Source organism: Sus scrofa, chromosome 5, assembly GCF_000003025.6.
Source record: "Sus scrofa isolate TJ Tabasco breed Duroc chromosome 5, Sscrofa11.1, whole genome shotgun sequence".
NCBI lineage: Eukaryota > Metazoa > Chordata > Mammalia > Artiodactyla > Suidae > Sus > Sus scrofa.
The window spans coordinates 59,389,291-59,415,955 of record NC_010447.5 but is presented as its reverse complement, the minus strand read 5'-3'; the positions used below and the strand labels follow the sequence as shown (position 1 = coordinate 59,415,955).

The window sequence follows — 26,665 nt, the reverse complement described above, 5'->3', positions numbered from 1 at the left end:
AGGAAACTGTTGCTTTGGACCAGCGTTATTTTTTCCCCTTCTTAAGCTTTTCATTTTTATTTTCAAAAAAATTTTGGGGAGTTCCTGTTGTGGTGCAGTGGTTAACAAATCCGACTAGGAACCATGAGGTTGCAGGTTCGATCCCTGGCCTTGCTCAGTGGGTTAAGGATCCAGCATTGCCGTGAGCTGTGATATAGGTTGCAGATGCGGCTCGGATCCCACATTGCTGTGGCTCTGGCTTAGGCTGGTGGCTACCGCTCCGATTAGATCCCTAGCCTTGGAACTTCCATATGCCGTGGGAGTGGCCCTAGACAAGGCAAAAAACAACAAAAAAAATTTTTTTTTTGGAGTAGAGTTAATGTACAGTGTCGTGTTAGTTTCAGGTGTCCAGCAGAGTGAACCAGTTATACATATATCCACTCTTTTTCAGGTTCATTTCCATATAGGTTACTACCTAGTATGGAGTAGAGTTCCCTGTGCTATTGGTCCTTGTTAGTTACCTGTTTTACATATAGTAGTGTGAAATGTTAATCCCAAACTCCTAATTTATCCCTCTCCCCATGTTTCCCCTTTGGTAACCAGTTTGTTTTCTATGTCTGTGAATCTGTTTCTATGTAGTAAATGCATTCGTTTGTGTCATATTTTAGATTCCACGTGTAAAGGATATCAGATAGTAATTTCTCTTTCTTTTTTTCTTGGTCCTTTTTTTTTTAGGGCTACACCCATGGCATATGGAGGTTCCCAGGCTAGGGGTTGAGCTGCAGCCACTGGCCTACGCCACAGCCACATCAGTGGCAAATCTGAGCTGCATCTGTGACCTACACCACAGTTCACGGCAATGCCAGATCCTTAACCTACTGATCAAACCGGCGTCTTTATGTAAATTAGTCAGATTCATTTCTGCAGAACCACGATGGGAACCACCTGTCTTTCTCTTTCTGACATACATCACTTAGTATGATAATCTCTAGGTCGATCCGTGTTGCTGCAAATGGTATTATTTCTTTTTTTTTTTTTTTTTTAATGGCCGCATCTGCAGCATATGGAGGTCCCCAGGCTAGAGGTCGAATTGGAGTTGCAGCCACTGGCCCACGCCACAGCCATAGCAACACCAGATCCGGAGATCCAAGCTGCGTCTGTGACCTACACCACAGCTCACGGCAGCACTGGATCCTTAACCCACTTAGTGAGGTAAGGAATCGAACCCTAGTCAGGTTTGTTAGCTGCTGAGCCACGATGAGAACTCTGATAGTTCTATTTTTAGTTTTTAGGGAACCTCCATACGGTTCTCCATAGCGGTTGCACTAATTTACATTCTCACCAACAGTGTAGGAGGGTCCCCTTTTCTCCGCACCTTCTCCAGCATGATTGTTTGTAGACTTTGATGACAGAACAGTATTACTTTGTCAGGGTGCTTCATGACCATGAAATACCACTGTTTTTGCTGGAAATGAGAACAACATGAAATACCACTCATTTGTTTTCATCTCTCAGGAGACCTTTGAAAGTGTGGGGTCATGGTTTTTACTGTTACTGCCTCTCTCTTCTGGGTAAGGGCTAGGGATGCCAGCATCGTGCCAGGCTTGTGGCAGTAGGTTACACAACGACGAATTATCTTGCTCAAGATGCAGCCTCCCCCCACCCCCAGCCGACCCAGCCAAATACTTCGATCTAGTTCGCTGTTCAGGAGCTTACCATGGAAAAAGATAAAGTTTCTGGGCCTTTCTGGAGGGACACTTAGGAAGTATTATGGCAAGACAAAAGGACAGGAAAATAGAGGGATAGCTGATGGTTAGGGTTGCCCCATGTCTCTGCCATGAAATAAACTAAAGTCACTGATGCTTGTCATTTTCCCACCAGATGTAGTCTGACAGACTCTTCAGTTTCAGAAGATGTGAACTCTCCAGCTGGGGTTCACTCAGCTCCTTGGAGAGGAAGACTTGTCACCCGACTCCACCACCTCCGTGTGACTGTCGCCAAGCACTTTGGAAGGACTCGCAGCTCTTGGGTAACAGCACGGTCCGTTCGGCTGGGGCATCTCACCTGCCTTTCCAGTCCCTGTGTTAATCCCCTCTAGGCACTGTGTGTGGAGAGTTTGGAAATGTGAATTGTACTGTGGATTTTTTTTTTTTTTGTAAGTTTTAATTTATAAACCCTTTCTGGGAAACTCTGGTGAGGTTCCTCCCTGGACCATATTGTTGGACATTGTCATGAGTGTGTATTGTTTAGTATAGTGATGAAATCTTTTCTAGATAAGCCTGTCCTTCAGCTTGTCCATCTGAAACACATCTGGTTGGTTTGGTCCTCCTGAGACTCCCAGACAGCCTACCTCTGATGTGGAGGGCCCCTCAGCCCTTCTCCCCTTAGTCTCCTCCCATGTGCACCTCGACCTTGGCAGCAGTGAGGAAGGTCCGTGGTGGGGACCGGGGAGCCACCCAGCATCCTCACCCCTTCCTTGTCTGTGTCTCCTGTCTCCTCTTACCTGCTCTCTATGTATTTAGGGGCCATAAGAATATCCTAGGAGTTCTCGTCGTGGCGCAGTGGAAACGAATCCGACCATGAGGAACCATGAGGTTGTGGGTTCAATCCCTGGCCTTGCTCGGTGGGTTGAGGATCTGGTGTTGCCCTGAGCTGTGGTGTAGGTCGCAGATGCGGCTCGGATCTGATGTTGCCGTGGCTGTGGCATAGGCTGGCAACTGTAGCTCCGATTGGACCCCTAGCCTGGGCCTCTCCATATACTGTGGGTTCGGCCCTAAAAAGCAAAAAAAAAAAAAAAAAAAAAAAAAGACTACCATCCCTATTCTGGAGTTCCCTGGTGGCTTTGCAGTTCAGGATCCAGTGTTGTCACTGTTGTGGCATAGGTTCAATACCTGGCCTGCGACCCTAGGCATGCCAAAAAAAAAAAAAAAAAAAAGGAATATCCCTATTCTTATCAGAAGGGGAACAAAGGAAGTTGAACTGCCCTGCTTCTGACAAGAGTCCACAGGGTATGATGTGGTTTTTTACAGCTATACCTTCAGAAATGCTTATGTGTACGCCACCCTCAACTTCGGGGAAAACTCACATCAGGAATGACTGAGGCGACTGCCCCATCCCCTTCACCCCTCCTCTGTGTTCATAGCATCTTCTCTGATTGGGCGTCCTCCTTACTGGCTCTCCTCTTGCTGTCTCTTATTCAGGGATACTTTTTGCTTTGCTTGCATGAAAGCAAAGCTGTTTCTGGACTCTGGCTCCTCGAGTCCAGCACACAGCCATTCTGCCCTGTACCTTCCCTTCTCATAGCGCCTTTGAAGCAGAGTATTTTGAGAAAATGTGTAAATAATGATAACTTTTATAAATGGTTAAGATCTTTAGAATTATCTCCAGGGCTAACTTCTCCCTTCTTCTATGTGAATATGTTACTTTATCATGCTCTTTCCTAAAACTTCTAGGTCATTATTGAGAAAGCAGAGATCCCACATTAGCTGGGGAGAACCGCTGTCCTTCTCGAGTAAGTTTGGTAGATCGTCCGAGTGCACCCAGCTTCTCTCTTTGCTTCAGCCTGTATCTTTTTAGTTTGTGTTAATAGGCTCCAGAAAATTTAGATGTTACAGAAAACTCAGATCCCAGATTTAAAGGCATGTGAATTACCCACGGGTAAGCGTTGTGACAAAACACAAGGTCGGTAGCCAGAGCTCCAAGCAAGCGTGTTGCCTGGCCTGTCGACTGGCCTTGCCAGGTCTGGGCACCCCTTGCCTTAAGCTCCTGGAAGCAAATTTGGTTTTGACACTTTGGAAGGCATGCGTGGGTCCAGCTTATTGGGAACTTAGGGGAACAGTTAGAAGACATTCGAGAGTATGGGGTTGAGAAGTTCCCGTTGTGGCTCAGCAGTAATGAACCCAACTAGTATCCATAAGGATGCGGGTTTGATCCCTGGCTCTGCTCAGTGGGTTAAGGATCCGGCTTTGCTGTGAGCTGTGGTATAGGTTGCAGATGTGGCCCAAATCCCCCATTGCTGTGGCTGTGGTGTTGGCCAGCACCTGTAGCTCCTATTCAAACCCTACCCAGGGATTTCCATATGCTGCAGGTGTGGCCCTAAAAAGCAGAAAAAAAAAAAAGTATGGGATTGATTCCAAATTTGCTTGTAGGGTTTGAACCTGCCTGGGTAGAAGGGGCTAGGATCTAGTTTGGTCTAATAGAGAATTCTAAAGACTAATTCATAATCAGTTGAATACCTAAAGCTTGAGTGGTGATCCCATGGCCTGGGCTGGGCGTCCCGGTTCTCTACCACGTGGAGGCTTTCAGGGAAGCCGGCCACTCTAGGCAGGTGTCAGTTCAAACTTGTTTACACTGGTTTGGGGGGATTGTTTTGGACAGAAAACCGTATTTATGCTGGGTGAGTGCCAGAAATACATAAGAAGCTAGCAAAAACAATGCCCCTAAACTCTTGGTGGTGTGTTTGCAAACTAACTGCACAGAGATTGTTCTGCCTCTGATAAGTTTGAACCTCCCCTTGTTAAACACAGCACACAAGCTCCAGGTTTGCTCTCCGTCTTGCCACCAGGACAAAGGATGTAAATGGTGGCTGGAGACTGAGGAAGCATCACCTGACCAGCATGGGTGCTGGTCTCTTGCCCAGTGCGGCTCTAAACTTCCTTCTCGCAGGCGATCCCCCACCAGCTGTTTGACCCCCCCCCACCAGCCGTCTAAGACAGGAAGTGCTCTTCCCCCCCCCCCCGCCCCGCTCCCGCATGGGGTTCCTGCAAAGCCAATCAACCCCTCCTTAGAAAGAGAGCACTGACTTCTGCAAATGCAGGGCTGTTCCTTCTCCCGCTGTCTCCTCTATCCTCCCCTTACAGACCTGCAACCCCAGACAGCATCCTCCCCCACCCCAGCGGGTCTCTTCCCCCTCTCCTCCATCTGCTGTGGTCGGGTGGTCCCACCCCCTGGGATGTGAATGGCTGTCCTTACTGCTCATGGTAAAGAAGAGCCGTTTAGGATGCTGTCAGGAAGTGCTGTTTAAAATGTGAATTGTTACGGAACAAATAAATCCTGTGTGTAGGAGCAAACCTGTGTGCCTTTCTCATTCCTCAGCCATCGAGAATGGTTTATCTTTCCCTCACGGAAAAGAGAAAGGGGAAAGGGTGACTGGATGGGTGAGTGGCGGGGCTGCAGGGACGAGTGGAGGCTGTAGCCTGGTCCCTGGGGAGGCCTCCTTTGGGTTTGCCCCTGGGGAACCTTCATCCTGTCTGCATGGCCTCCTTCAGGGGTGGCCTGTTCCTGTGTGCTGCAGGAGCCTTCCCGCATACACTGGTCTGCTGTTGCCGAGGAGAGTATATGTAATTCACATAATGTCTAGGGTGTCCGCTGTGTGGGTGCAGGGAGCAGACGTGGGCGGAGCGGAGGAGCCCCCCATGGCATATTGAGTTCTCGGGCCAGGGATCAGATCTGAGCTGCCATTGTGACCTAAGCCACGGCTGCAGCAATACCGGATCCTTAACTCACTGTGCTGGGCCAGGGATTGAACCTGCATCCCAGCGCTCCCAAGACACCCCTGACGCTGTTGTGCAGTAGTGGAACTCCTAAATACCCTCATTCTCAACTTCTGAAAATCATGCTCAAGAAACCGTCTGGCTTAAGCACCTGTTGATAATAAGCAACATGTAAGGTTGGCCTCAGCCTGCTCTCCAGACCCTCTGCTCCTAACACTCTTCCTCCTCTACAGAGGACCCGGCCGCCTCTGCCGTAAGCCCCTGGCCAGTCCCTTGTTGAAAACCCTTGTCTTGTAGCTCGGAGTAGAAGTCAACTCCTTCAGAGACAGAGCGGATGGGCTGGTGGTGGTACTGGGGGTAGCTGGTCAGAGGGCCCCCCGGGGGGGCTGTGCACGCCAGCTGCTGCAGGAAACACTGGTGATGGTGGGGCAGGCAGCTCGGGGTTCCTTTGAAGCTCTTGCTGTGCTTGCACTTGAACTCCAGCACCAGCCTGGTGTATGTGTTGAAGGTGGTGACAGCCGATGCCATGCAGCAGGTGAAGGAAACCCAGGCCGTGCTAGAGACAAACGCACAAGAAACTGGCAGGTCAGACTCTTACAGGTTTGAAAGAAAAATACCACCATCCCTTCTTACTAGTCATCTAGGCTGATGCTTCTTAGGGATTTAGGGACCTGAGGGTGCTGCTTTCCACCAGGTTGCAGGTCTAGCACCGTGGGCAAGAGGACTGAACGCGGTCCAGCTAGGTTAAATTCTGAATGTTTCTTGTAGTAAAAGATGATGACTCATATCGGGATAAAGGCAGGCTAAGGGTTTCAGGGATTCGTTTTCACTGCATTGGTCAGTGGTCAGTGCTGTGTTTTTTTATACCTGGTGTGGCCATTTGTGTGTGTGTGTGTGTGTGTGTGTGTACATATATATACACACTCATCCTTGCCCCGCCACATACAATTTTTTTGATGACTTTTTCCTGAGCTGCAGTCACCCTTGTGTTATCTCCAAGATGCCACAGACTCATGCTTGGACACAGTGGATGTAGCGCGATGCCTCACCCCTTCCCCAGGGAAACACACACTCCCTGCCAAAGATCTTCCTTCACTCAGATACCTCTTCCCTCTTCCTATGAGTTTTGCTGCCTCTAGGTCCACAAAGAAGCTGCTGAGAATCATTCGGGAAACATTTACTACAAATCCAGAGGTATTATTAGAGGTGGCGCTAGTGGCATTTGCCTATCGTGGAAACAGTGTAGTTCTGGGCTGATGAAGGGAGTTTGTAAAGGATGGAAGGGATGCTGGAGATGAAGAGAAGCTGGATAGGTCAACAAGAAAAAAAAGACCCCAGGGAACTGTATCAAACCCGTGCCTAAAAACTTGGGAAGTCACACCCGAGTCTCCCGAGTTCGTGGCAAACCCAGGAAACTGGGCGTTGTGGAGGTTGGGGGGATTTCACGAGGCCAAATGATGGTTAAAGGCAATGCCATGCCACTGTGTGTGCCTCTCAGTGGCCTCTGACAGACGAGACTCAGGCTGAGGATGCTTCAGATGGGAGTTTTGAAGGCTTAGCTTTGCCATTGAGATGCCCGGAATGGCTTGGAAGTGGACAAAAGATGAGAAACGATGGGTCTGGAAACTGAGCTAAAATATGGCAGCTGGTAGAGAAACCGACCCCTGCATCAAATAGCACATATTATACCATGAGAAAAGGGGGTGGGAGCCTGTGACAGATGTATACAGGCTTCCATATGCCTCTTCCGCACGGGGACTGGAGCCTAATGCTGTCTTTCCAACGCTGTTACGTGCTCAGCACTCGGCCCAGACCGTTCAAGTGGGCCCATGTTGGACCTGTGTGGTGAATGGAACGTGTTCTTCAAGGAAGAAGGTGAGAAACTCTAACAAAGGGCATGTTTCCCTTGAATGGGCAAGTTTCGTCCTGGTGGCTGCTTCCCTCTTTTTAAGAGAAAGCTCAACGAACTGACCCCTTCGTTCTTTAAGGGTTAGAGAAGGACTGCTAGGGACAATTTCACTTCTGACACAGTTTGGTGGAAGAAGAATGGAGGGAGGAGGGTTACTCTTGGTTATAGAAGAAGAGTGAGCCCATTCGCGGAATGGAATCCAATCCAGACTTCAAGGCTCATTCTTCGTTTCTCTGTCTCCCAACGCCTTGAGTCATAAAATACAGAACCTATCCAGTGTCATTTCCGTAAACCACACACAATCAGTCTTGCTTCCCAAGGGCATCAGATATTTCAGGTGAAGAAGCCCGTGTTACAGCTTCATCAGCAGAAACACGGGACCACATTCTCAACAAAAGAGCCAGGGGAATCCACTCCACACCTCCTGGGAAGGTGGGGAGGGCATGGATGCAGCCTGCTGGTCCAGCCCTCTGGATGACCAGCAGACTGCTGGGATGAAGGGTGATGAGAGCAGAGGATACAGGGCAAGCCTTTAGCTAAGGGGGGCCGTTCTAAGGAAGGGTGACGGGGGAAGAGGAGGTTGAGGCGATGGTAAGCACTTACTAGAAGGCCCAGCCATAATTCCAAGCATGGGGCCTCCAGTCTTCTGGACCCAAGTTGGCCGTTGCCTGGAAGACTTGGGAATACATCATATGGCCCACCATCCCCAGAAGGCCTACAGAGGAAACAGGAAGGCAGCGCCCTTAGGGAAAGGCTGGCATTGCCATCTACAGGGGATATGATTTGGGAGCAACCCCACGTGGCATCAGGTACAAGCTAAGTGGAAACGTTCCATTAACCCCACGCCACCACATTCCAGGGGGACAAATCTCCTGGAAGGCACATGTGCAGTAGGGTCCCCAGATGTTAGGTTTCATGCTGTGGGAAGGTTTCTGAATCCACGCCACACACAGGACCGCTGTTCCCTTTCTTCTTCCCACCCGGATCCCCACCATGGACTTTCTTCTTCGTTGTCTACATGCATCTCTTTATCCAACAGAAAGTCTGGAAATGCTGCGTCTTACGTCACGACTGAGAAGTAAACCAAGCTGGAGTTCCCGTCGTGGCTCAGTGGTTAACGAATCCAACTAGGAACCATGAGGTTGTGGATTCGATCCCTGGCCTTGCTCAGTGGGTTAAGGATCCGGCATTGCCAGTGAGCTGTGGTGTAGGTCGCAGACGTGGCTCGGATCTGGCGTTGCTGTGTCTCTGGTGCAGGCCAGTGGCTACAGCTCCGATTCGACCCCTAGCCTGGGAACCTCCATATGCTGCGGGAGCGGCCCTAGAAAAGGCAAAAAGACAAAAAAAAAAAAAAAAAAAAAGTAAACTAAGCTGTATTGTCCACAATAAGAGAACTTGCAAATCCGAAGAACTGAGAGAGAACTCACTGAGCAGAGTATATACAATGATCTAATATAACATTTCACATTATATCGTTTCACATGTTGTATCATTTCACGTTACATCATTTCACATGTTATTTCAGTTGCGAATGGAGACGCCTGTGGTGTATCCCCAGGCTCCATCTTTATAGAGCCTTAGGGTTCCTCCCTCTCCTTCTGGCTAGTGCCACAGAGGAGGCAGAGGACACCCACCCGCTCCAGCTCCAGAGATGCTCGCTCACCTGACAAGACAGAGGAAACCGAGGCAAAGGCGCTCAACTTGAGGCCGAAGCCAGGGTTCTCTGTGAATAACAAGTCCGTCAGTAGCAGGAGGAAGCTGATGAGTTCAAGTCCGATGTAGGCGAACTGGGCTCCCAGCGATAACCACAGGATCTCTATCAGAAATCAGAGGAAGAAGAGCCCTTATCCTGAGAGTTAAAGAACTGAGCCGGCGGTGAGCAAGTGCTGCCTTGAGAAGTGGAGAGCCTCGTAGCACCAGAGAAGGAGACAGAGCTGAAAGCAGCTGGGACAGTCCTTAACCCAGGGTGCATTGCTGCCACCCCTCGGCTCTCAGTCTGCTCAGTACCCACCACACAGTCAAGTGTGCCGCATTGACTGTAAATACTCTTAGGGAGGTTTGAGAAGAAATCATCCAATTTTCACAACATCCTGCAGATGTGACTTTGCTATTTACCATTTCTATTTCTCTTAAAAAAATTTTTTTGGAGTTCCCATTGTGGTGCAGCAGAAACTAGTCTGACTAGTAACCATGAGGTTTTGGGTTTGATCCCTAGCCTTGCTCAGTGGGTTAAGGATCTGACGTTGCCATGAGCTGTGGTATAGTTTGCAGATGTGGTTCGGATTCCAAGTTGCTGTGGCTGTGGCTCCAGTTCGACTGTTAGCCTGGGAGCTTCCATATACCCCGGGTGTGGCCCTAAAAAGAAAAAAAAAAAAAAATTAAATTTTGGGACAATCCGTTTTCTCTCTTCCTCCCTTCCTCCCCCTCCTCCCACCTTCCTTGACTCCCTTCTTCTTCTTCTTCTTCTTTTTTTTTTTTTTTAATTATTGGAGGAGAAAAAAGGAAAGAACTAAGTTTTTCAACATGGTTACTTGGCAACAAGAGTAGATTAGAGCTGTCAGTGGATTTCTATTTATGAACCCTGTCCCCGCTGTTCCTTTTTTGCATTCCTGCATATGAATGAGAGTCAGCCTAGAAGAAGTTGGTGTCACCCTGTGGGGCTCAGAAGGAAAGAAAAGCAGGAGATCACAGCACAATTTAAATCCCCAGAGGCCCACCTCAATGGCAACTAAAGTTATCATCAAACCCACATACTTGCCACAAGCCCCAAGGGAGGATGGGGGAAGGAAGCCTTCTCCATCAACTGCTTCCCTCCAAATCGGAGAGTGGGGTGACATGGGCCTTGCAACGTGGCAAATTCCAGTAGTCCTTTCTCACCTCTCTCGGTTGGTGGTGTGAGTTCAAGGAAACTTCGGCACCTCTCCCCTGAAACAGACAAGGGGACGAAGCGATGAGGGGCTGCCTTGGACGAGGGATGAAGATGTTCCCCGAGCCCATCCCTGGCACTGCTCCCTCTGTCCCACCCAGGCCTGCACCACAGATGGTAGGCAGGCAATGGAGGTCTCTTTGGAAGCAGAGAAGGATGCATGGATGGAGGAACAAAATAGGCAAGAGTCATCTGAGATTAATTTCTCTCTCAAGACCTGGCGATGAAGAGGAGGTTTTGTGAGTTGCCCAGGGGCATGCTAGTAGGGTCCACCAGCCCTGCTGCCGCTGCTGCTATACCGTTGGCCTGAGTGGTTCTACATTGCGTCTGGGACTGGAGTTGGAACAGTGCTAAGTGGCACAATGATCAATCTAAATGTAAATTCACATGAATGTGTAATCCTCTCCCATCTCCTCCTCTTAGCCAGAGTCTAGAGAAGCAGCAGATCGAAGCTTATGCATGGTCCTGGCCTTTCGGAAAAAACTTCACAACCAGGGGATCTTTGCATGCTTGAGTAGGGAGGAGGGGGTGTCAGCCCGACTCCCCCCTTGAGGCCACCCTGACCTCAGGTACCTACTTGGGACCCATTTTCCTAGTACCTAGGAGCTGGGAGGGCCTGTCTGTGGCTCCTCCAGGGCGAACTTCCACCATCTACTTCTCCTCTCTGGATTTCAGTTACTTTTTTTTTTTTTTTAATTTGGCTGAGTCCCCAAGCATATGGAAGTCCCTGGCCAGGGATCAAACTGGCATAACAGCTGCCATCCCAGCCACCACAGTGTCAATGCTAGATCCTGCTGCTCCAAAAGGGAACGCCTCCCTTACTTTTTCAATTGTAACAGTAACACTTTTGGGATGTTTTAAAGGCCATCAACCTGATTCTTTCATCTCATGAATGAGAAAATCAAGGCCTATAAGAGTAAAGTTGTACCTAGGAGTTCCCAACATGGCTCAGTGGTTAACGAATCCGACTGGGAACCATGAGGTTGCGGGTTTGATCCCTGGCCTTGCTCAGTGGGTTGAGGATCCGGCGTTGCCGGGAGCTGTGGTGTAGGTCGCAGACGCGGTTTGGATCCCACGTTGCTGTGGCTCTGGCGTAGGCCAGTGGCTAAAGCTCTGGTTTGACCCCTGGCCTGGGAACCTCCGCAGGAGCAGCACAAGAAATGGCAGAAAGACAAAACAAAAAACAAACAAAAAAAAAACAACCAAAGAGTGAAGTAGTACCTATAAGGTCACAGCTTCGGGCTTTTTCTGACATTCTTCTTGTTTTGTCTCTACAAGGCAATTCCAGCTCATGGGGATGGAAATTCTCATAATGTTAAAAGTCTACATGGAGCCCTTTAAGGGTATGCTATTTTTTAATTATTTTTAAAATTTTTGTTTTTTTCTTTTCTTTTTAAGGCTGTACCCACAGCATATGGAACTTCCCAGGCTAGGGGTTGAATTGGAGCTGCAGCTGCTGGCCTATGCCAGAAGCCACAGCTGCGCCAGATCCAAGCCTCGTCTGGGACCTACACCATAGCTCACAGCAATGCTGGATCCTTAACCCACTGAGCGAGGCCAGGGATTGAACCTGCATCCTCAGGGACACTATGTTGGATTCTTTTTTTTTTTTTTTGTCTTTTGTCTTTTTGTCTTTTGTTGCTGTTGTTGTTGCTATTTCTTGGGCCGCTCCCGCGGCATATGGAGGTTCCCAGGCTAGGGGTTGAATCGGAGCTGTAGCCACCGGCCTACGCCAGAGCCACAGCAACGCAGGATCCGAGCCGCGTCTGCAACCTACACCACAGCTCAGGGCAACGCCGGATCGTTAACCCACTGAGCAAGGGCAGGGACCGAACCCGCAACCTCATGGTTCCTAGTCGGATTCGTTAACCACTGTGCCACGATGGGAACTCCCACTATGTTGGATTCTTAACACGCTGAGCCACAACAGGAACTCCAAGAGTAATGCAATTTTAAACCAGCATGTCTGTTTGACAGTCAGGAGATGAAAGACCAGATGGATGGACTTTGGGCCTTAGGACAAGGGAGTCCAATGGGGAAGGGACACCACGCAGAGGGAGGAGACCCCAGGGCAGGGGCTGAGGCAGACAAGAGTGAGCCAGGGCTATAACTTCCCACTGGATGGTTGCCTGCCAAGGTGGGGTGGGGGAGGGGAGGAATCAGGTGGCCAGGGTGAGGGGGCTACCTGGTTCTTCCACGATTTCCTCACAGGATAGCCACATGCCACTCCAGAAGGCATGGAAGGTGAAGCGGTCATCCCCAGTCTCCCAGCTGTATTGCACCACCTCCTGGGCTGATGCATTGCTGCTGCTTCCATCCAAGGGCACCGGCAGGTCAAAGCACCTGGCTGCCAGACCTTTCCCGCACACGGGCTTGGGCACCTTCTGTGTGCCCACAAACCAGTAGTTGCTGAGCAGGGATGTTGTGGAGAGGCTGAGTGATAGCACGTTGAGGACGGCAGATAAGCATGTCCGTTGGCCAGAGAAGCCCTTCGGGAGCTCCATCTGTAACAGACAAACACAAGCGGAGAGCTTGATTTCAGAGCCCTCTGGGAGATCGGAGATCGGCACGCCCTCCCCTGCGGCTCCCTGAGCAGCAGCCACGTTCCTCCAACAGGATGGGCACAGCCAGCCTCTGGGCATTTGCTCCTGAGCAGCCGTCAGATGCTCCCCTCCAGGAGTGGCCGGGCACAGGCACCGGAGGGATGACGCTTATGTAAGCCGGACCTTATTATATTAAAACGCTTACGGTGGATGATCTGAATAAGTATCAGATAATCATCTCAGTCGGAATGTGATTAAGTCACTGAGCGAGTGTGTTTCTGGTGGAAAAGAAGAATTGGGAGCTCTCCAAATGCTCCTGCTGGTAATCTTGGGTTTTGTCTTGGTGGACAGGTAACGGTACTGACCCCGGAGGTCTTTGTTATTGTAACTCCCTGTGGCTTTGGTGTGCTTCTCCCTCCCTTAGATTTTTCTGGGAGGGGTAAAGCAGGATATAGCCCATCAACTGATGTTTAAGTGGATGGCGGGGCGGGGCGGGGAAGCAAGTGGGAGGGTGTAGATGGAGGCACCTGGGCCTTGAGGATAGAAGAGGGTAGGGGACCAGCTCGGATGCAGGAATATACACAGCCCTTGGAGAGGAAATGGAGCTACAGTTCTGAAAGAGGCGGTGATCTGGCTCCAGCTCCCATCCTCTGCCTCTGAGATGCCAGAATCTCAAATGTGAGGGGCTGCGCGGTACCTATGGAGGCTGGATACCTAGCGCTGTGGCCATGGGGGTCACAGGGAGGATGCCCTAGGCAGATGGAGAAGGAACCTGCAGGGTGCAGGGGTAGGGGTGGGATGGCGGGGGCGGACACGACATGTGGTGGCAGGATGAATGTGGCCTGGGTGGCTCTGGCTGGAGTGGCCCCCCCTGCTCCCCCCACCCCCCTGTCATTTTTAGTCCAAGAGAAGAGGAAGGCGAGCTGAAAATGTCCAATGGTAGATGTTTCAACTTTGGCTATGGTGGCTTAGAGCCAGATTTAATTTCGACTTAGAAAAATAAAGAAATCTGACATGTCTCATGCTTTGCATTTCGGAGCAGTTTGTACTGTTCTATCCATACACACTGAACTAAGCCCATACTTAGTTGCTGACAGACACTTCTTAAAGAAAACCATCTTGAACTTTCCAGGGGATTGCTGGTATCAGAATTAATCAGACCCAAATCTGCTTAGCTTAAGAGATGTAAATAAAACCAAAGCTAAATGAGACAGGCCTGTAAATCTGCCTCGCTCATCATCTCTGGCTTAACTTTTTCTACATTAAACAGGGAACTTTATGTTAGAAACATAACAGTACATTCTTCGGAATTTCCAGGGATAAAACAGTGCATACCACAGACAAAAAGCAGGTGCTTTTTTATGGCAATAATATACCAGATTCATATGTATGTAAAAGCCCATAAGCAAAACGTGTGATAACACAGCTTCTGAAAAGCAATTTGCTAACATGATTTTTTTGAAAGCACTCAGCACATGAACTCCAACAAGAACGGTCAGTTCATATAAGGCTCTGGGTAACCTTGTAAGGACTCAAAAGCCACAGCCTCTGGAAGGAGGAAGATCTTACATCACCAGATATGGGAGTCATTATGATGCTCCATTCCTCCTCCAAAAGAGTGTTTTTAGTTAAGAAAATCCTATGGGTTTTAGTCATTATTCTGTTCCTATGAGTTAGTTTTCTATTTTTGTATCCATTGCTTGAACAGGAAATGGACCTCAGGTAAAAACATCATCATTCTGTATAAAGCCTGAACTATGGATTTAGGTAATTCTACATTTCCACCCATTTTATTTTTAATCACATATGGTTTGGAGACTTGTCTACTATCACATCCCATCAGATTTTAACACTACCCTCAATCCATATCAAATTACCCATATTTTTATTCTTCAGGGTATGCAGAAATCAGATTAATGAACCCCACACCATGATAGAATCGCTTTGTAGCAACACTAGGTGACAACCAATTTAAGGATCTGAGAACCAAAGAAGGAAAAAGAGCTTGGAATGAAGCCGCAAGAGGCTGCTTCCAGAAGGATTGTCCACCAAGGACAGATCTAAGGAGCCTCATTCAATCGTTAGCTCGATAATTGAATGAGAATCCATTCCAGAGACTTTTCAATGCCAGAATTCTCTTCAACACCCACAGTGCCGTGCCGTTCACCACATATTTTATCCCTCCCTCCAACATGCCTCTTTCTCTCTAGGATTCAGATATCTCTTTTTTTTTTGTTTATTTGTTTGCCTTTTCTAAGACTGCTCCCATGGCATATGGAGGTTCCCAGGCTGGGGGTCAAATCGGAGCTGTAACCACACGCCTAAGCCAGAGCCACAGCAACGAGGGATCCGAGCTGCATCTGCAACCTACACCACAGCTCATGGCAACGCTGGATCCTTAACCCTCTGAGAAAGGCCAGGGATTGAACCCGCACCGATACCTCTTGACTTGGAAGAACAATCTAATTTGGCAGTGGTTTCCTTAAAGCGATCATGGAGAAGTAGCAGCCGGAAGAAAAGTTCTATCTTGCCATGTGCTGACTAGTCCCAAGCCAAGGTGACCTTTTACTCTTTAGAAAAGGGACAGAGGGTGGCTTCCCGATACAGGCTCACATCACTAGGAAGTGCTTGGATGTGAAAATGTGATTAATCCTTCCATTCACATAGGTTAACAAAAAAACTCGGAGTTAGCATAGAGTAGTAAGGACAACAAATTGATGAGACGGTACATCTCTTAAAAGGATCAAGTGCAAACCAGCTATCGAACTATGTTTTGAGCAATGAGAGGGAAACTGGTTACCTTGGCCATGGTCAGCGTCTTGTAGCTCGTCCAGGAGGACTGCAGATGCCGCCTGCGCTCCAAATCCCTTCGGTTTAATGTTGAAAGAAGGAAAACGGCCTTTCCACCCTCCCCTCACCCTTCCCCTTCTATCTCATATTTTTTGGAGTGCCTCCTGATTAAATGCTGTCTTGCGGGGAACTTGGGCATTTGATAATTGACAGTGCAACCACGGCCCAGCTGTTCTGGCAGATTACACAGGCGAGCTTGCCAGTGGGGATCTGGGATTAAGCCCAAAGAAGCAAGGACCTGCCTGTGCAGAGGGACGTTTCTTTACAAAGTGCACGATGATGTCGTTTCCATCTCACTGCCATTCCCGAGGTAACCGGTGTGGATAGAGCGGAGTAGATTTTACGGCAGACAAAATATTACAAGAGTCATCATGGCTATAAAAGCTCCCGTTCTCTTGTGGAGAGCTGTCCATCCCTTTAATAAACTCTGTTATCTGCAATGTCCTCATAGAGCCATGGGTATGAAAAGGCTTCCTGGTGTCATGGGTGGTCTTTACCCCCCATTTAACGTCATGAGTAAGGACTATCACAACATCGGAGTGTTAGGGAGGGTTGGGGGTGAGGATGCTGATGGAGGAGGATTGGAGAGAAATAAATCCCAGGGTAAGCAATGCAATGGCTCTATATCACTTCTCTCCCAATCTTCAGGTGAAGGAATAACAATTTCTCTTTTTTTATTTTTCAGGGGCATATGGCATATTTCCATGGCATATGTAAGTTCCTGGGCCAGGGATCGAATCTGAGCCGCAGCTGTGGCAATTCCAGATCCTTAACCCACTTCGCTAGTCCAGGGACTGAACCCGATCCTCCAGAGAGACCACTCAGGATCATTAACCCACTGTGCCACAGCGAGAATGCCATTTTATTTTATTTTATTTTTTCCTTTTTTTTGCCATTTCTTGGGACGCCGCTGCGGCATATTCCCAGGCTAGGGGTCTAATCAGAGCTGTAGCTGCCCGCCTACGCCACAGCCACAGCAACACGGGATCCAAGCCGCATCCTCCACCTACACCACAGCTCACGGTAATGCCGGATCCTTAACCCACTGAGCAAGGGCAGGGATCGAACCCGCAACCTCATGGTTCTTAGTTGGATTCGTTAACCACTGCGCCACGACAGGAACTCCCATTTTAATTTTTTGTAAAAGTGTTTCTAAGACTTTAAAAAATGAATCTGGCAAATCAATAAGGCAGCTCTTGCCTCCAGTCCCCTAGAAGCACAAGCTGTGCTTTCTGTCCTCAAAGATTGTACCAGTTAATTGGGATGACAAGGCCAGGAGACATCCTGCCACTGCTGTGATTCCCCGAGCATGGGGGACTTCACCTTTCTCGCCCTGGCAGCTGTTCTTTCTTCCCTGAAAGTCTTCAGTCTCTTTTCACCTGGTGATCTGCCTCTCATGGAGATGTATAAGTCACTCATTCTTTGAACATATTTCTTGCTAAGAACAGTTCCCTCCTCTCTGTCCTTGTTGCAATGTGCCCCTCTCATGGGGCTTTCTATGTTCCATTCTAATAATTTGCCTTGACTGTAACAGCCCCTCCTGTATTCGAGAGCAGTAGTTCTCAATTCTGACCGAGCGCCAAAGCAACTTTGGAAGACATGCAGAGTCCTGGGCTCCATCCTGAGCTGCCGCTGTAGTTCTGAGGCAGGTGGGGTGGAGGGGGGCAGGAATCTATAATTTTATTTTATTTTTTTGTCTTCTTAGGTCCGCACCCGTGGCATATGGAGGTTCCCAGGTCAGGGGTCGAATCAGAGCTATAGCTGCTGGCCTATACCACAGCCACAGCAACGTGTGATCCGAGCCGCAATTGCGACCTACACCACAGCTCATGGCAACGCCGGATCCTTAACCCACTGAGCAAGGCCAGGGATCAAACACACCTTCTCATGGATGCTAGTCAGGTTTGTTAACCACTGAGCCACAATGGGAACTCTGGAATCTGTCATTTTAGAAAGCGTTTAGCGTACACCCCTGGATGGACTTTTGGTTTCTGGTCCCACAGGTGAGGTTGAGAGTTGCCACTTCAACCAAACAAGTTAAAAAGCAGAAGAGACTGCAAACTATATAGCCAGGGGATTAAGGTACTATACGGGTAACACCAGTTTAACTTATTTTGGGCTGACATTAACTGAAAGTCTCTCTATCCCGCCCTGCCCTCCCCCCACCTCTTGCAGATTTGCCACCCATGGAGTCATGGTCTTCCCATCCTGCGTTTGTGCAGCTGGTTTAAGGAATCAAATGCCGGCTCCCCTTGGAGTGAGTGAATTAGTTCACACTCTAAGCCAATCGAGTCGCTCTGGATCTTGCTTCGGTCACCCAATATGTTCTCTATGCTTACCTGCATATTTGACACACGTGTGCCTCTGTCCAGGCATGATTTCTGTGCCACCCAGACGACCCTTTATTCCTGGTGATAGAACATCCTCTCCTTTGGGAGAAGGAAGCAGGAATTTTGGGGTCCCTTTTCACCATTGAATTGGCTATTGGTTTCTAGGCTGCAGTTTTCATCTCAACACTAGGTGGCACTATGTCTCCATATTTTCCCTCTTCAGTCACAGGCTTCCCCGCCCCAGTGAGCAGAGGGGAGTGGAGGTGGCAGCCGCAGGGCAGGCCGGTGTTTTGTTTTTTTAAGTGCCTAGGCCTCCTCCCCATCCACTAATCTATAGAAGCCCTGCGTCAGCCTTATGGAATTCAGGGCTCAGAATGAACTCTGGAGCCATCCAGCTGCTCCCTCGAGGACATCTTGTAAGATTGTTTCCTGTGGCACATTTTTTTGGTGGCCAGTTTTAGTTTTTGGTGACTCAATAGCGCCACAAATACTTCCCGTGGGAAATAGAACTCCGCAGTATCAGAAAATACTGTTAGCCAATGTTTCCTGATGAGTTTTGTGCACATTTTTCTTCACTTAATCGTATCCTCGTTCCCCCCCCACCCCAAGAACAGTGAACAATTCTTTTCCCTTCTCTCTGCTTCCACCCTTCAAATACTTGGAGACACTTCTCATATCCCGCTTGAGTCACAGTTTGGCACAGTCCTCTGTCTTCAGTTTTTATTGCCTCTGCCCATAAACCGCGCCCCCTTCTGCCTTAATAGCCCGAAATGTGCCTTCTCCAGGGAAAAGGGGATAGGAGTGGCTGTTTCAGGTGGGTGACCTGAGGAGGCTGAGAGACAGCTTTAGAGTTGAAGCTGATGAAACTTTGGCCTTGGGAGTTCCTATCATGGCTTAGTTGTTAACGAATCTGACTAGGAAGCATGAAGTTGCGGGTTCGATCCCTGGCCTTGCTCAGTGGGTTAAGGATCCGGCATTGCCGTGAGCTGTGGTGTAGGTTGCAGACGTGGCTCTGATCCCACGTTGCTGTGGCTGTGGCGTAGACTAGTGGCTACAGCTCTGATTAGACCCCTAGCCTTGGAACCTCCATATGCCGTGGGAGTGGCCCTAGAAAAGGTAAAAAGACAAAAAAAAAAAAAAAAAAAGAGAAACTTCAGCCTTGTGGTCCCTCACTTACTAGGGCCCCTTCCAAGATCCTGTTACCCAATTTGTATTTGTCATTCTGTATTATTTTTCTTCAAGAGGGCCTCCCAAATTAATTTTAGGGCCTTCCTAAAGCCTGACTCTTTCCTTTAGGAGATTGTGCGAAGTTCTCGTGGAGGCTCAGTGGTAACGAACCCGACTAGTATCCAAGAGGATTCAGGTTCAATCCCTGGCCTTGTTCAGTGGGTTAAGGATCCACCGTTGCTGTGAGCTGTGGTGTAGGTCACAGACACGGCTCTGTTCTGGCATTGCTGGGGCTGTGGTGTAGGCCGACAGCTGGAGTTCCGATTTGACCCCTAAACTGGGAACTTCCATATGTCATGGGTGCGTCCCTACAAAGACAAAGAAAAAAAAAAAGGAGATAAAAAGATTGTGCATTTAGTGAGAGTGCTTGGCTGGCTGGCTGGCTTGCTCCTAGCTACAATCAATTCTGGGACCACCTCCTCTCCCCTCCCCAAGGACCCTGGGCCACAATGTCTAATTTCCTCTTTTCAACAAAACATGAGTTTCTCTGCCTGGCCACAAAAATTGGATCCCAGCATCCCACTCACTTCCTTTCATTGTAATTTGGGCATGTTAATATTTTTTTCTTCTCTTTCCTCTCTGAGAACAGAAGTAATTGCTAGTCAATGCCACATAAATATAATTTGGTTAGGCTCAGAAGCTCATGATTCAACGCAGATGAGAAGATTCCACATCTCAAAACAATATTTAACTTTGGCTGGCGTGTTGGACTCTCACCATCTCGGGATGACCCCCACAGGGACATATGTGTAACTCAACATTTATGACATCACAAAGCCAAGGGGTGGCACTAACCTATCCTTGCAAGATCCTCAGTCACCGCACCCTGCAGTGTATAAATTTACTAGGTGTGAGTAAAGAGAAACTGGTCTTGGGACACCCACACATACTTTGTAAACAGGAATTCAACTTGTTTTGTGACTACATGAGAGATTAGAGGCGATTAAAGCAACGGGTAAGAAGGCCGAGATGCTGAGCCAAGGAAAAGTGTATCGCATACCCCTTCTCTCAGGTTCAAGCCTGGGGCTACAGAGATCCAGTGGGGTTTTTTCATGTATCCATTCTGGCATCTTGTCCCAAGAGAGGTTTGTTTGCCCTCCCGGAGTGGTAGTATCTCTGTTCTTCTCCCAGGAGTCAGAGTTCAGAGCCAGGGCCCTTGAACTAATGCCCCTCTGTAACCCAGTAGACAAAAGGCTGGAGTGGAGTGTAACTACTTCAGTTGTCACTGGCTCTGATCTACATGGTTGCTGTTCTGGATTCTTGCCTCTAAATTAATCCCATGGTTTACCTGATTGACTAAGTTTCTGGATAGAGTAGCAACTATGTTTCTTTCTCTTTTTCTTCCTTCCTTCCTTCCTTCCCTTTCTTTTCTTTCTTTCTTTCTTTCCTTCCTTCCTTCCTCTCTCTCTTTGGCTTCTTAGGGCTGTACCTGCGGCATATGGACATTCCCAGGCTAGGGGTCAAATCCAAGCTACAGCTGCTGGCCTACATCACGGCCACAGCAATGCGGGATCTGAGCCACATCTGCAACCTACACCACAGCTCACGGCAATGCCGGATCCTTAACCCACTGAGCAAGGTCAGGGATTGAACCCACATCCTCATGGATCCTAGTCGGGTTCGTTAGCCACTGAGCCATGAAGGGAACTATTATGTTTCATTATTGCTGATCCTCAGAGCTTCACCCTGTCCAAAAATCAGGGATGAATGAATGAAATGAATGAAGTAGGGAAACCAGACTAGCAAATACACCTAGGGGTGAAGATGAGAATGAAGAAAACTGCCCAAACAGCCTTCTATTGTAAAGGAGATGGAATCCTCCTGATTCACATATGGAAGAGCAGGGACAAGCTGATAAAAAGGGTCCCCCGGTCCCCAGACACACCCTATGCCTTTGGACAGATGCACCCAGAGTCTCATCAAATAGATCCTCTGCCAATACATTTCCTCCCACCTGTGGAAACATTTCTGCTGTTTGATGAGCAAAGCCCAGAAAACAGCAATGATCTCACCAAGTGTTATCTTCAGTTCACAGAGACCAGGGTACAATCAGATTGCTCACAAGCCAGTGACAGATTAAAAATGTTATGTCCTTTTCCAAGCTCCGTGATTCCCCACCAACAGGAGCCCTTTCAGATGAGCTATCTTACAGCTCTAATTACAACTTTTATTTCAATGCCTCACATTTGACTCATTTACTAACCAGGATGAGGAAGGTTCACACAGGACATTTTGACAACCGCCTCCCAGCCCTAAAGGGAAGACTAATGCCATTGAAATGCCCATGCCCAGTGTCCAAAATATGCACACCACTATAGGACACCGAGCACTGGGATTTCCCAGCTTCAGGTTCATTTCAAATGTAACCATGTTTTATGTCCACCCGACCCCAGATGCTCACAGAATAAAAATAACTCCTGTCTTCCTAACACAGGTCTCCAGTTCTGGGAACACCTACTTAGAAGGGCAGAGAGAAGACCCAAAGTAAAGCTTTGGGGGGCCTCTCCTCTCTGTGGCTTTTCCCTTTCCGTTTTTTAATGGAATTGTTTGAGGGCTTTTGCTAATGCAGTCATTTCCAGGAGAGGAAGCCGCCTTTCTTCCATACCCCAAGCAGCTGGAATGAATCAGAGGGGCAGCCACATCTGCACATCCTGTGGGGCAATCGCTCACGCGGGGGTGACGGAGCCCTTGGGGCCCGCTGCCTGGGGTGGGGGGGGGAGAAGAGGCGGGGGAGGCGGGGGAGGAGGTCTCGGGGTGCCCACGGGGCGGGGCGGGAGTCGAACCGGAGAGGCCTCTCGAGGGGTGCTTAGGGCGCGGCCGAGGGCGGGAAGAACTGGCCACCCGGTTTCCATCCCGGGTGCGCCCCCTCGTCCCTTCATTTCCTGCGCTCTTCCCTAACCGGCGGCAGTCGCGGTGCCCCAGGGCGGGCGAGTCCCTGGCGCCACCCCGAGGTCCCCTCCCTCCTTGAGTAACACCCCCGCCCTCGGTTTACTACGGGGCCTGGTCGCCTAGCAGCGGGCGCGCGTTGCCATGGCGACGCGCGGGTGTGTGTTTTGAATTGTTCCTCGAGGCCCCGCCCAGCGGCCTAGCGCCGGGATGTCCGGAGCTGGTGGGGCGCGGTGCCGGAGCCCCTCTACTTCTCCTTCTAGGACTGAATGGCCTCCTGGTGAAGGCAGGGGAAGGCGGGGGGGCCCTCCGGGGGAGGGGGGCGGCGGAGGGAGAGCAGAGACCCAGTCCATTCCTTTGGTTCCTTACCCCAGGCTGCTGGGCCGAGGGTCGGGAGGAGCGGGGTGCTGATCCCCGCCCCCTGCCCCTCCCCTAAATGTAAGGCTGGGCTTCTGTTCTAAAGGGAGGCAATGCCTTTGCCACATTCCATCGGTCTAAGAGGCGACATTTCGGGGCCACGAACGGGCAGCAGATCTGAGTTCTAGTCACTGCCCCACCCACAAGAGGGGACGAAAGATTTTGGCGAAGTTCCCTAACCTCTCAGGGCGTCTGTTTTCTCGGAGGCGAATTAGGAAGAGCTGCCCTTCACGGTTGCGCTGTGAAGATCAAAAGCGGTGGAGTGAACGTGGAAAGGAAGGGCAAGGAACCTGTCCTTGTCCCAGACGGCTTGCCAGTCTCTCCACAGACATTTAATCCTCACAAGCAATCAGATCCCCAGAGTTGGACTTGCTCAAGGCCACAACGCTCGTAAAGGTAGAATCAGTATTGGAAGCCTCCTGAGTCACTGCCTGGCCGCCCTTCAGTAAAGGAAAGGCACAGCCACCTTCACCATGGCCACAGATTGAGGCCCAATTAGGGAACTCGCACAGAATGAGGGCCATGGATTGCATACTTTAAACTTCACGGGTATATACTAATAAACAGACTCTCCCTTATTTCCTCTGAATCGCTCTTCATAAACCAATACTTTTTTTGTAACTATGGCTATTTTTTCTGTCATGGCCTTATCCTTTTCCAAAGGATCTCCTAGTTATGATCTGTTCCCTTTGGGCAGTTCCGAACTAGGAAGGCTGGCTGTGCCCATATTCTGGTAGCTCTTCAGAATCACTAGTTCTTCTCTGAGGCTCCAGAAGTGTCCCTTTCTTGAAATCCATCCTACCCTTTCGTCTGAGAGCCCTGACTTCCAGCCCATGAGCAGCACAACTGATTGCTCTGTGTGTGTGATCTCTCTGGTTATTTGTAAAGCTTCGATTTTTTTTGTTGTTGTTTTTGTTTTGTTTTGTTTCTCTCTTTAGAAAGGCAAGATAAAGGAGAAGGAATGACATTTGCCTTTTTTTAGTAACCTTGTGAGCTGAAAGTTGGTAGCTCCTAAGTTTCTCAAAATGGAAGGCAAGTCACTTCCAGAGATGGGTTCTGCCCAAAACAAGCCAAAATGTCTTTGCAGGCTGCGAGGGTCTAACTGGGTCTGGAAGGACCTCTGCAGATTCTTCTGGAGTCTCTGAGACCAGGAAGAATTAAGGCCATGCTGTTGTCCTTAGTTTCAGCAGATTTCAGATGGGAGCTGGTTTTCAGTAGGGGCAGCCTTGCTACTCTCTTTCAGTTCACTAGAATGATACAAATTCTCATTATTGCTGTCACCATGGGGCCTTCTCCCAGGGACCAGATTTTGTAACGTGAATCATTCAACTGGTGAATCAAAAAGAAGAGCTAGAGAACTCTAAACTGCCCTGGGAACAGAGAAGGAAAGACAGATGAAGAGGCAAAGGAGAAAGAATTGCAAGTTTCCATGGAAGATGATAAAAAACAAAACAACACAAGAGATCAAGGTAGGGATATCACCAGGTTTATCAATAAAATCTGGGCTTGAGTAACAAATTTTTATTCCATTTTCCAGATAATCCTACAGCGTGTTCTCAAGCTCCTTCCCTTGTGTATGAGAAATAAATTGATGGATTTGTATAACAGGTATTACAAATCTAGCATTAAGGCTACTACACATGAGATTGCAGAAATCAAGGTACCTACCTTCGGGGTGAGACGAACATTTTGAGTCAGCTGAGAGGAACTGCTCATTCACGTTCGAAATCCTGAGGCAAGGAGGTTTCAGTGTCTCACTGCTCTGTCTTAATCAGTTGCGTGGGATGAGTATCTGGTGTGAAGATGAATCAGGGCCCCTCTTGCCAGCAGAGGGTTCAGGTGGTGTGAGGTGGGCTGGAGAGGATGTCCTGTGGCTAGGACACCTGTGTAGGTGGGGCTGGCTGACACGGAAGGCTGCCTCTGTGACATCATAGTGGGAGGCAGGGGGTCTCTCCCTGCAGCTCCGTCTGCCCCCACCCCCTGCCACTAGGATGGGGGGGCCACACTGGGGTTACTGGAGGCCAGGATGTCTTCTTTGTCACCCAGATCAGCATCAGAGTCACTCGGGCGTCTAGTAAATGGTCAAACTCTGAATGTCAGGGATGGCTCCCATGTGGTACTGACCAAGGACCCAAATACTGCAAGACAGCAATGAAATGCATTCCTATAGTGAAAGTAAAATGCAGTCCTCTCCCAAACCATAAAGGTGGATTCAGGGGAACAATCATTTACACTGCTTTTCTTTTTCTTTTTAAAAATTGTATTGAAGTATAGTTAGTTTACAATGTTGTGTTATTTTCTGCTGTACAGCAAAATGGTTCAGTTATACATATAGTTTTTTTTTTCTTTCCTTTTTTAGGGCCACACCCACGGCATATGGAGGTTCCCAGGCTAGGGGTCCAATCGGAGCTACAGCTGCCAGTCTACACCACAGCTCCAGCAATGCAGGATCCGAGCTGCGTCTGTGACCTACACCGCAGCTCATGGCAATGCCAGAGGCATAACCCACTGAGGGAGGCCAGGGATCGAACCCAAAACCTCATGGTTCCTAGACGGATTCGTTTCCGCTGTGCCATGACGGGAACTCCTATACATACATTCTTTTTCATCATGATTTATCACAGGATAGTGAATATATTTCCCTGTGCTATGCAGTAGGACCTTGTTGATCTCATTTAAAATTTATTTATTTATTTTTTTGTCTTTTTGCCTTTTCTAGGGCCGCTTCCCTCGGCATGTGGAGATTCCCAGGCTAGAGGTCGAATTGGAGCTGTAGCCACCAGCCTACGCCAGAGCCACAGCAACGCAGGATCCGAGCTGTGTCTGCGACCTACACCACAGCTCATGGCAACACCGGATCCTTACCTCACTGAGTGAGGCCAGGGATCGAACCTACAACCTCATGGTTCCTAGTTGGATTGGTTTACACTGTGCCACGATGGGAACTCCTCATTTAAAATTTAAATTAAAATGAAATAAAATTAGAAATCCAGTGCCTGGGTAGCTGCTTGTGGCTCTGGACAACTCACCTCTAGACATGCCCAGAAAAGGTAGTGATGTACAGAAATTACCACTCTAAAAGGACTAGTATCTGGAAACATTAGATGTTCACTAATATTATTATTTTTGTCTTTTTGCCTTTTCTAGAGGCGCTCCGCAGTACATAGAGTTCCCAGGCCAGGGGTTGAATTGGAGCTGTAGCTGCCAGCCTACACCAGAGCCACAGCAACTTGGGATCCAAGCCGAGTCTGTGACCTACACCACAGCTCATGGCAATGCCGGATCCTTAACCCACGGAGCAAGGCCAGGGATCGAACCTGCAACCTCATGGTTTCTAGTCAGATTCGTTAACCACTGCACCACCACGGGAACGCCTCACTAATATTATTTTAATAAGTACGTGATGAGGATTTGGGGGCTGTTAACACAGATGTAACTCTGAAGCTTGAAGAGAGTTTTCCAGCCAAGGGTCTGGCTGGGTGCCTTCTGCCCTGTGAGGCGTCACGCTCAGTTCACCTCCGTGCTGGAACTCCTTGCTCTTGTCATCCCACCTAAATCCTACACGACCTTCAGGGCATGATTTCAGCCTTGTTTCAGCCCAAATTTTAGCCCTCATGTCTCTCCCTTCCCTCTGAGCTCACATAGCAGGGATGGTCCTGCTGCACTGCTGGGGAGCTTCTTTCCAGGGGCTTTTGCACAGCTTGCTTTGCTTCAGATGTGCTAGCCTTTCACTCTCAGGAAATTCTGAGCTTCTGGAGGACAGAACCTACCTCTTTATTTCTATTATGCTTCATGTAGTGCTGAGGGTGTAATAGCTGCTCAATAAATACTATTATTTTATTTAATGAGCTAAGATACCTAAGTAAATCTTCAAGAGAGAATAGCAGATCTAAACATATCAGTAATGAACAAAACGAATAACATGCCTAGTTCTTGGCACATCTCAAGTTGATCAAGATGGCAGTTCTGGAGTTCCTGCTGTGGCACAGTGGGTTAAGAATCCTACTGAAAAAAAAAAAAAAAAAAAAAAAGAATCCTACTGCAGTGGCACGGGTTTGAGCCCCAGACTGGCACGATGGGTTGAGGATCCAGCATTGCTGCAGCTG

General features: G+C 48.9%; 2 protein-coding genes across 6 annotated transcripts in view; one reads left to right on the top strand and one right to left on the bottom strand.

Annotated features, from left to right (window-relative positions):
* Positions 1 to 5,048, top strand: part of FAM234B (family with sequence similarity 234 member B) — an 82,145-nt gene extending 77,097 nt beyond the window's left edge. For 3 of the 4 annotated variants that reach the window (XM_021091037.1, XM_021091036.1, XM_021091035.1), the window contains one exon: positions 1,861 to 5,048. In XM_021091037.1, coding sequence (XP_020946696.1) covers positions 1,861 to 1,866 — 6 coding nt within the window. In that variant the 3' untranslated portion in view covers positions 1,867 to 5,048. 4 annotated transcript variants of the gene reach the window in all.
* GSG1 (germ cell associated 1) lies at positions 2,121 to 24,887 on the bottom strand. Of its 2 annotated transcripts, none has more exons than XM_013997823.2 (6): positions 24,228 to 24,887; positions 12,492 to 12,810; positions 10,135 to 10,305; positions 9,044 to 9,196; positions 7,984 to 8,095; positions 2,121 to 6,027 (listed from the first exon to the last, which is right to left on the bottom strand). In XM_013997823.2, the coding sequence occupies exons 1-6, from the start codon at positions 24,273 to 24,275 to the stop codon at positions 5,682 to 5,684; spliced, it is 1,149 nt and encodes a 382-aa protein (XP_013853277.2). In that variant the 5' UTR covers positions 24,276 to 24,887; the 3' UTR covers positions 2,121 to 5,681. The 2 variants fall into 2 exon arrangements, with proteins under 2 accessions (XP_013853277.2, XP_020947981.1); XM_021092322.1 differs by lacking the exon at positions 24,228 to 24,887 and adding an exon at positions 15,650 to 15,748.

Excerpts from the sequence above, each read along its gene's own strand:
- GSG1 (XM_013997823.2), bottom strand. The coding sequence starts at position 24,275 with ATGAGCAGTTCCTCTCAGCTGACTCAAAATGTTCGTCTCACCCCGAAG. Across the intron at positions 10,306-12,491 it reads GGAAATCGTGGAAGAACCAG|GGGAGAGGTGCCGAAGTTTC; the intron begins GTAGCCCCCTCA and ends TGTCTGTTTCAG. Across the intron at positions 9,197-10,134 it reads TCCCTTGGGGCTTGTGGCAA|AGATCCTGTGGTTATCGCTG; the intron begins GTATGTGGGTTT and ends GATTTCTGATAG.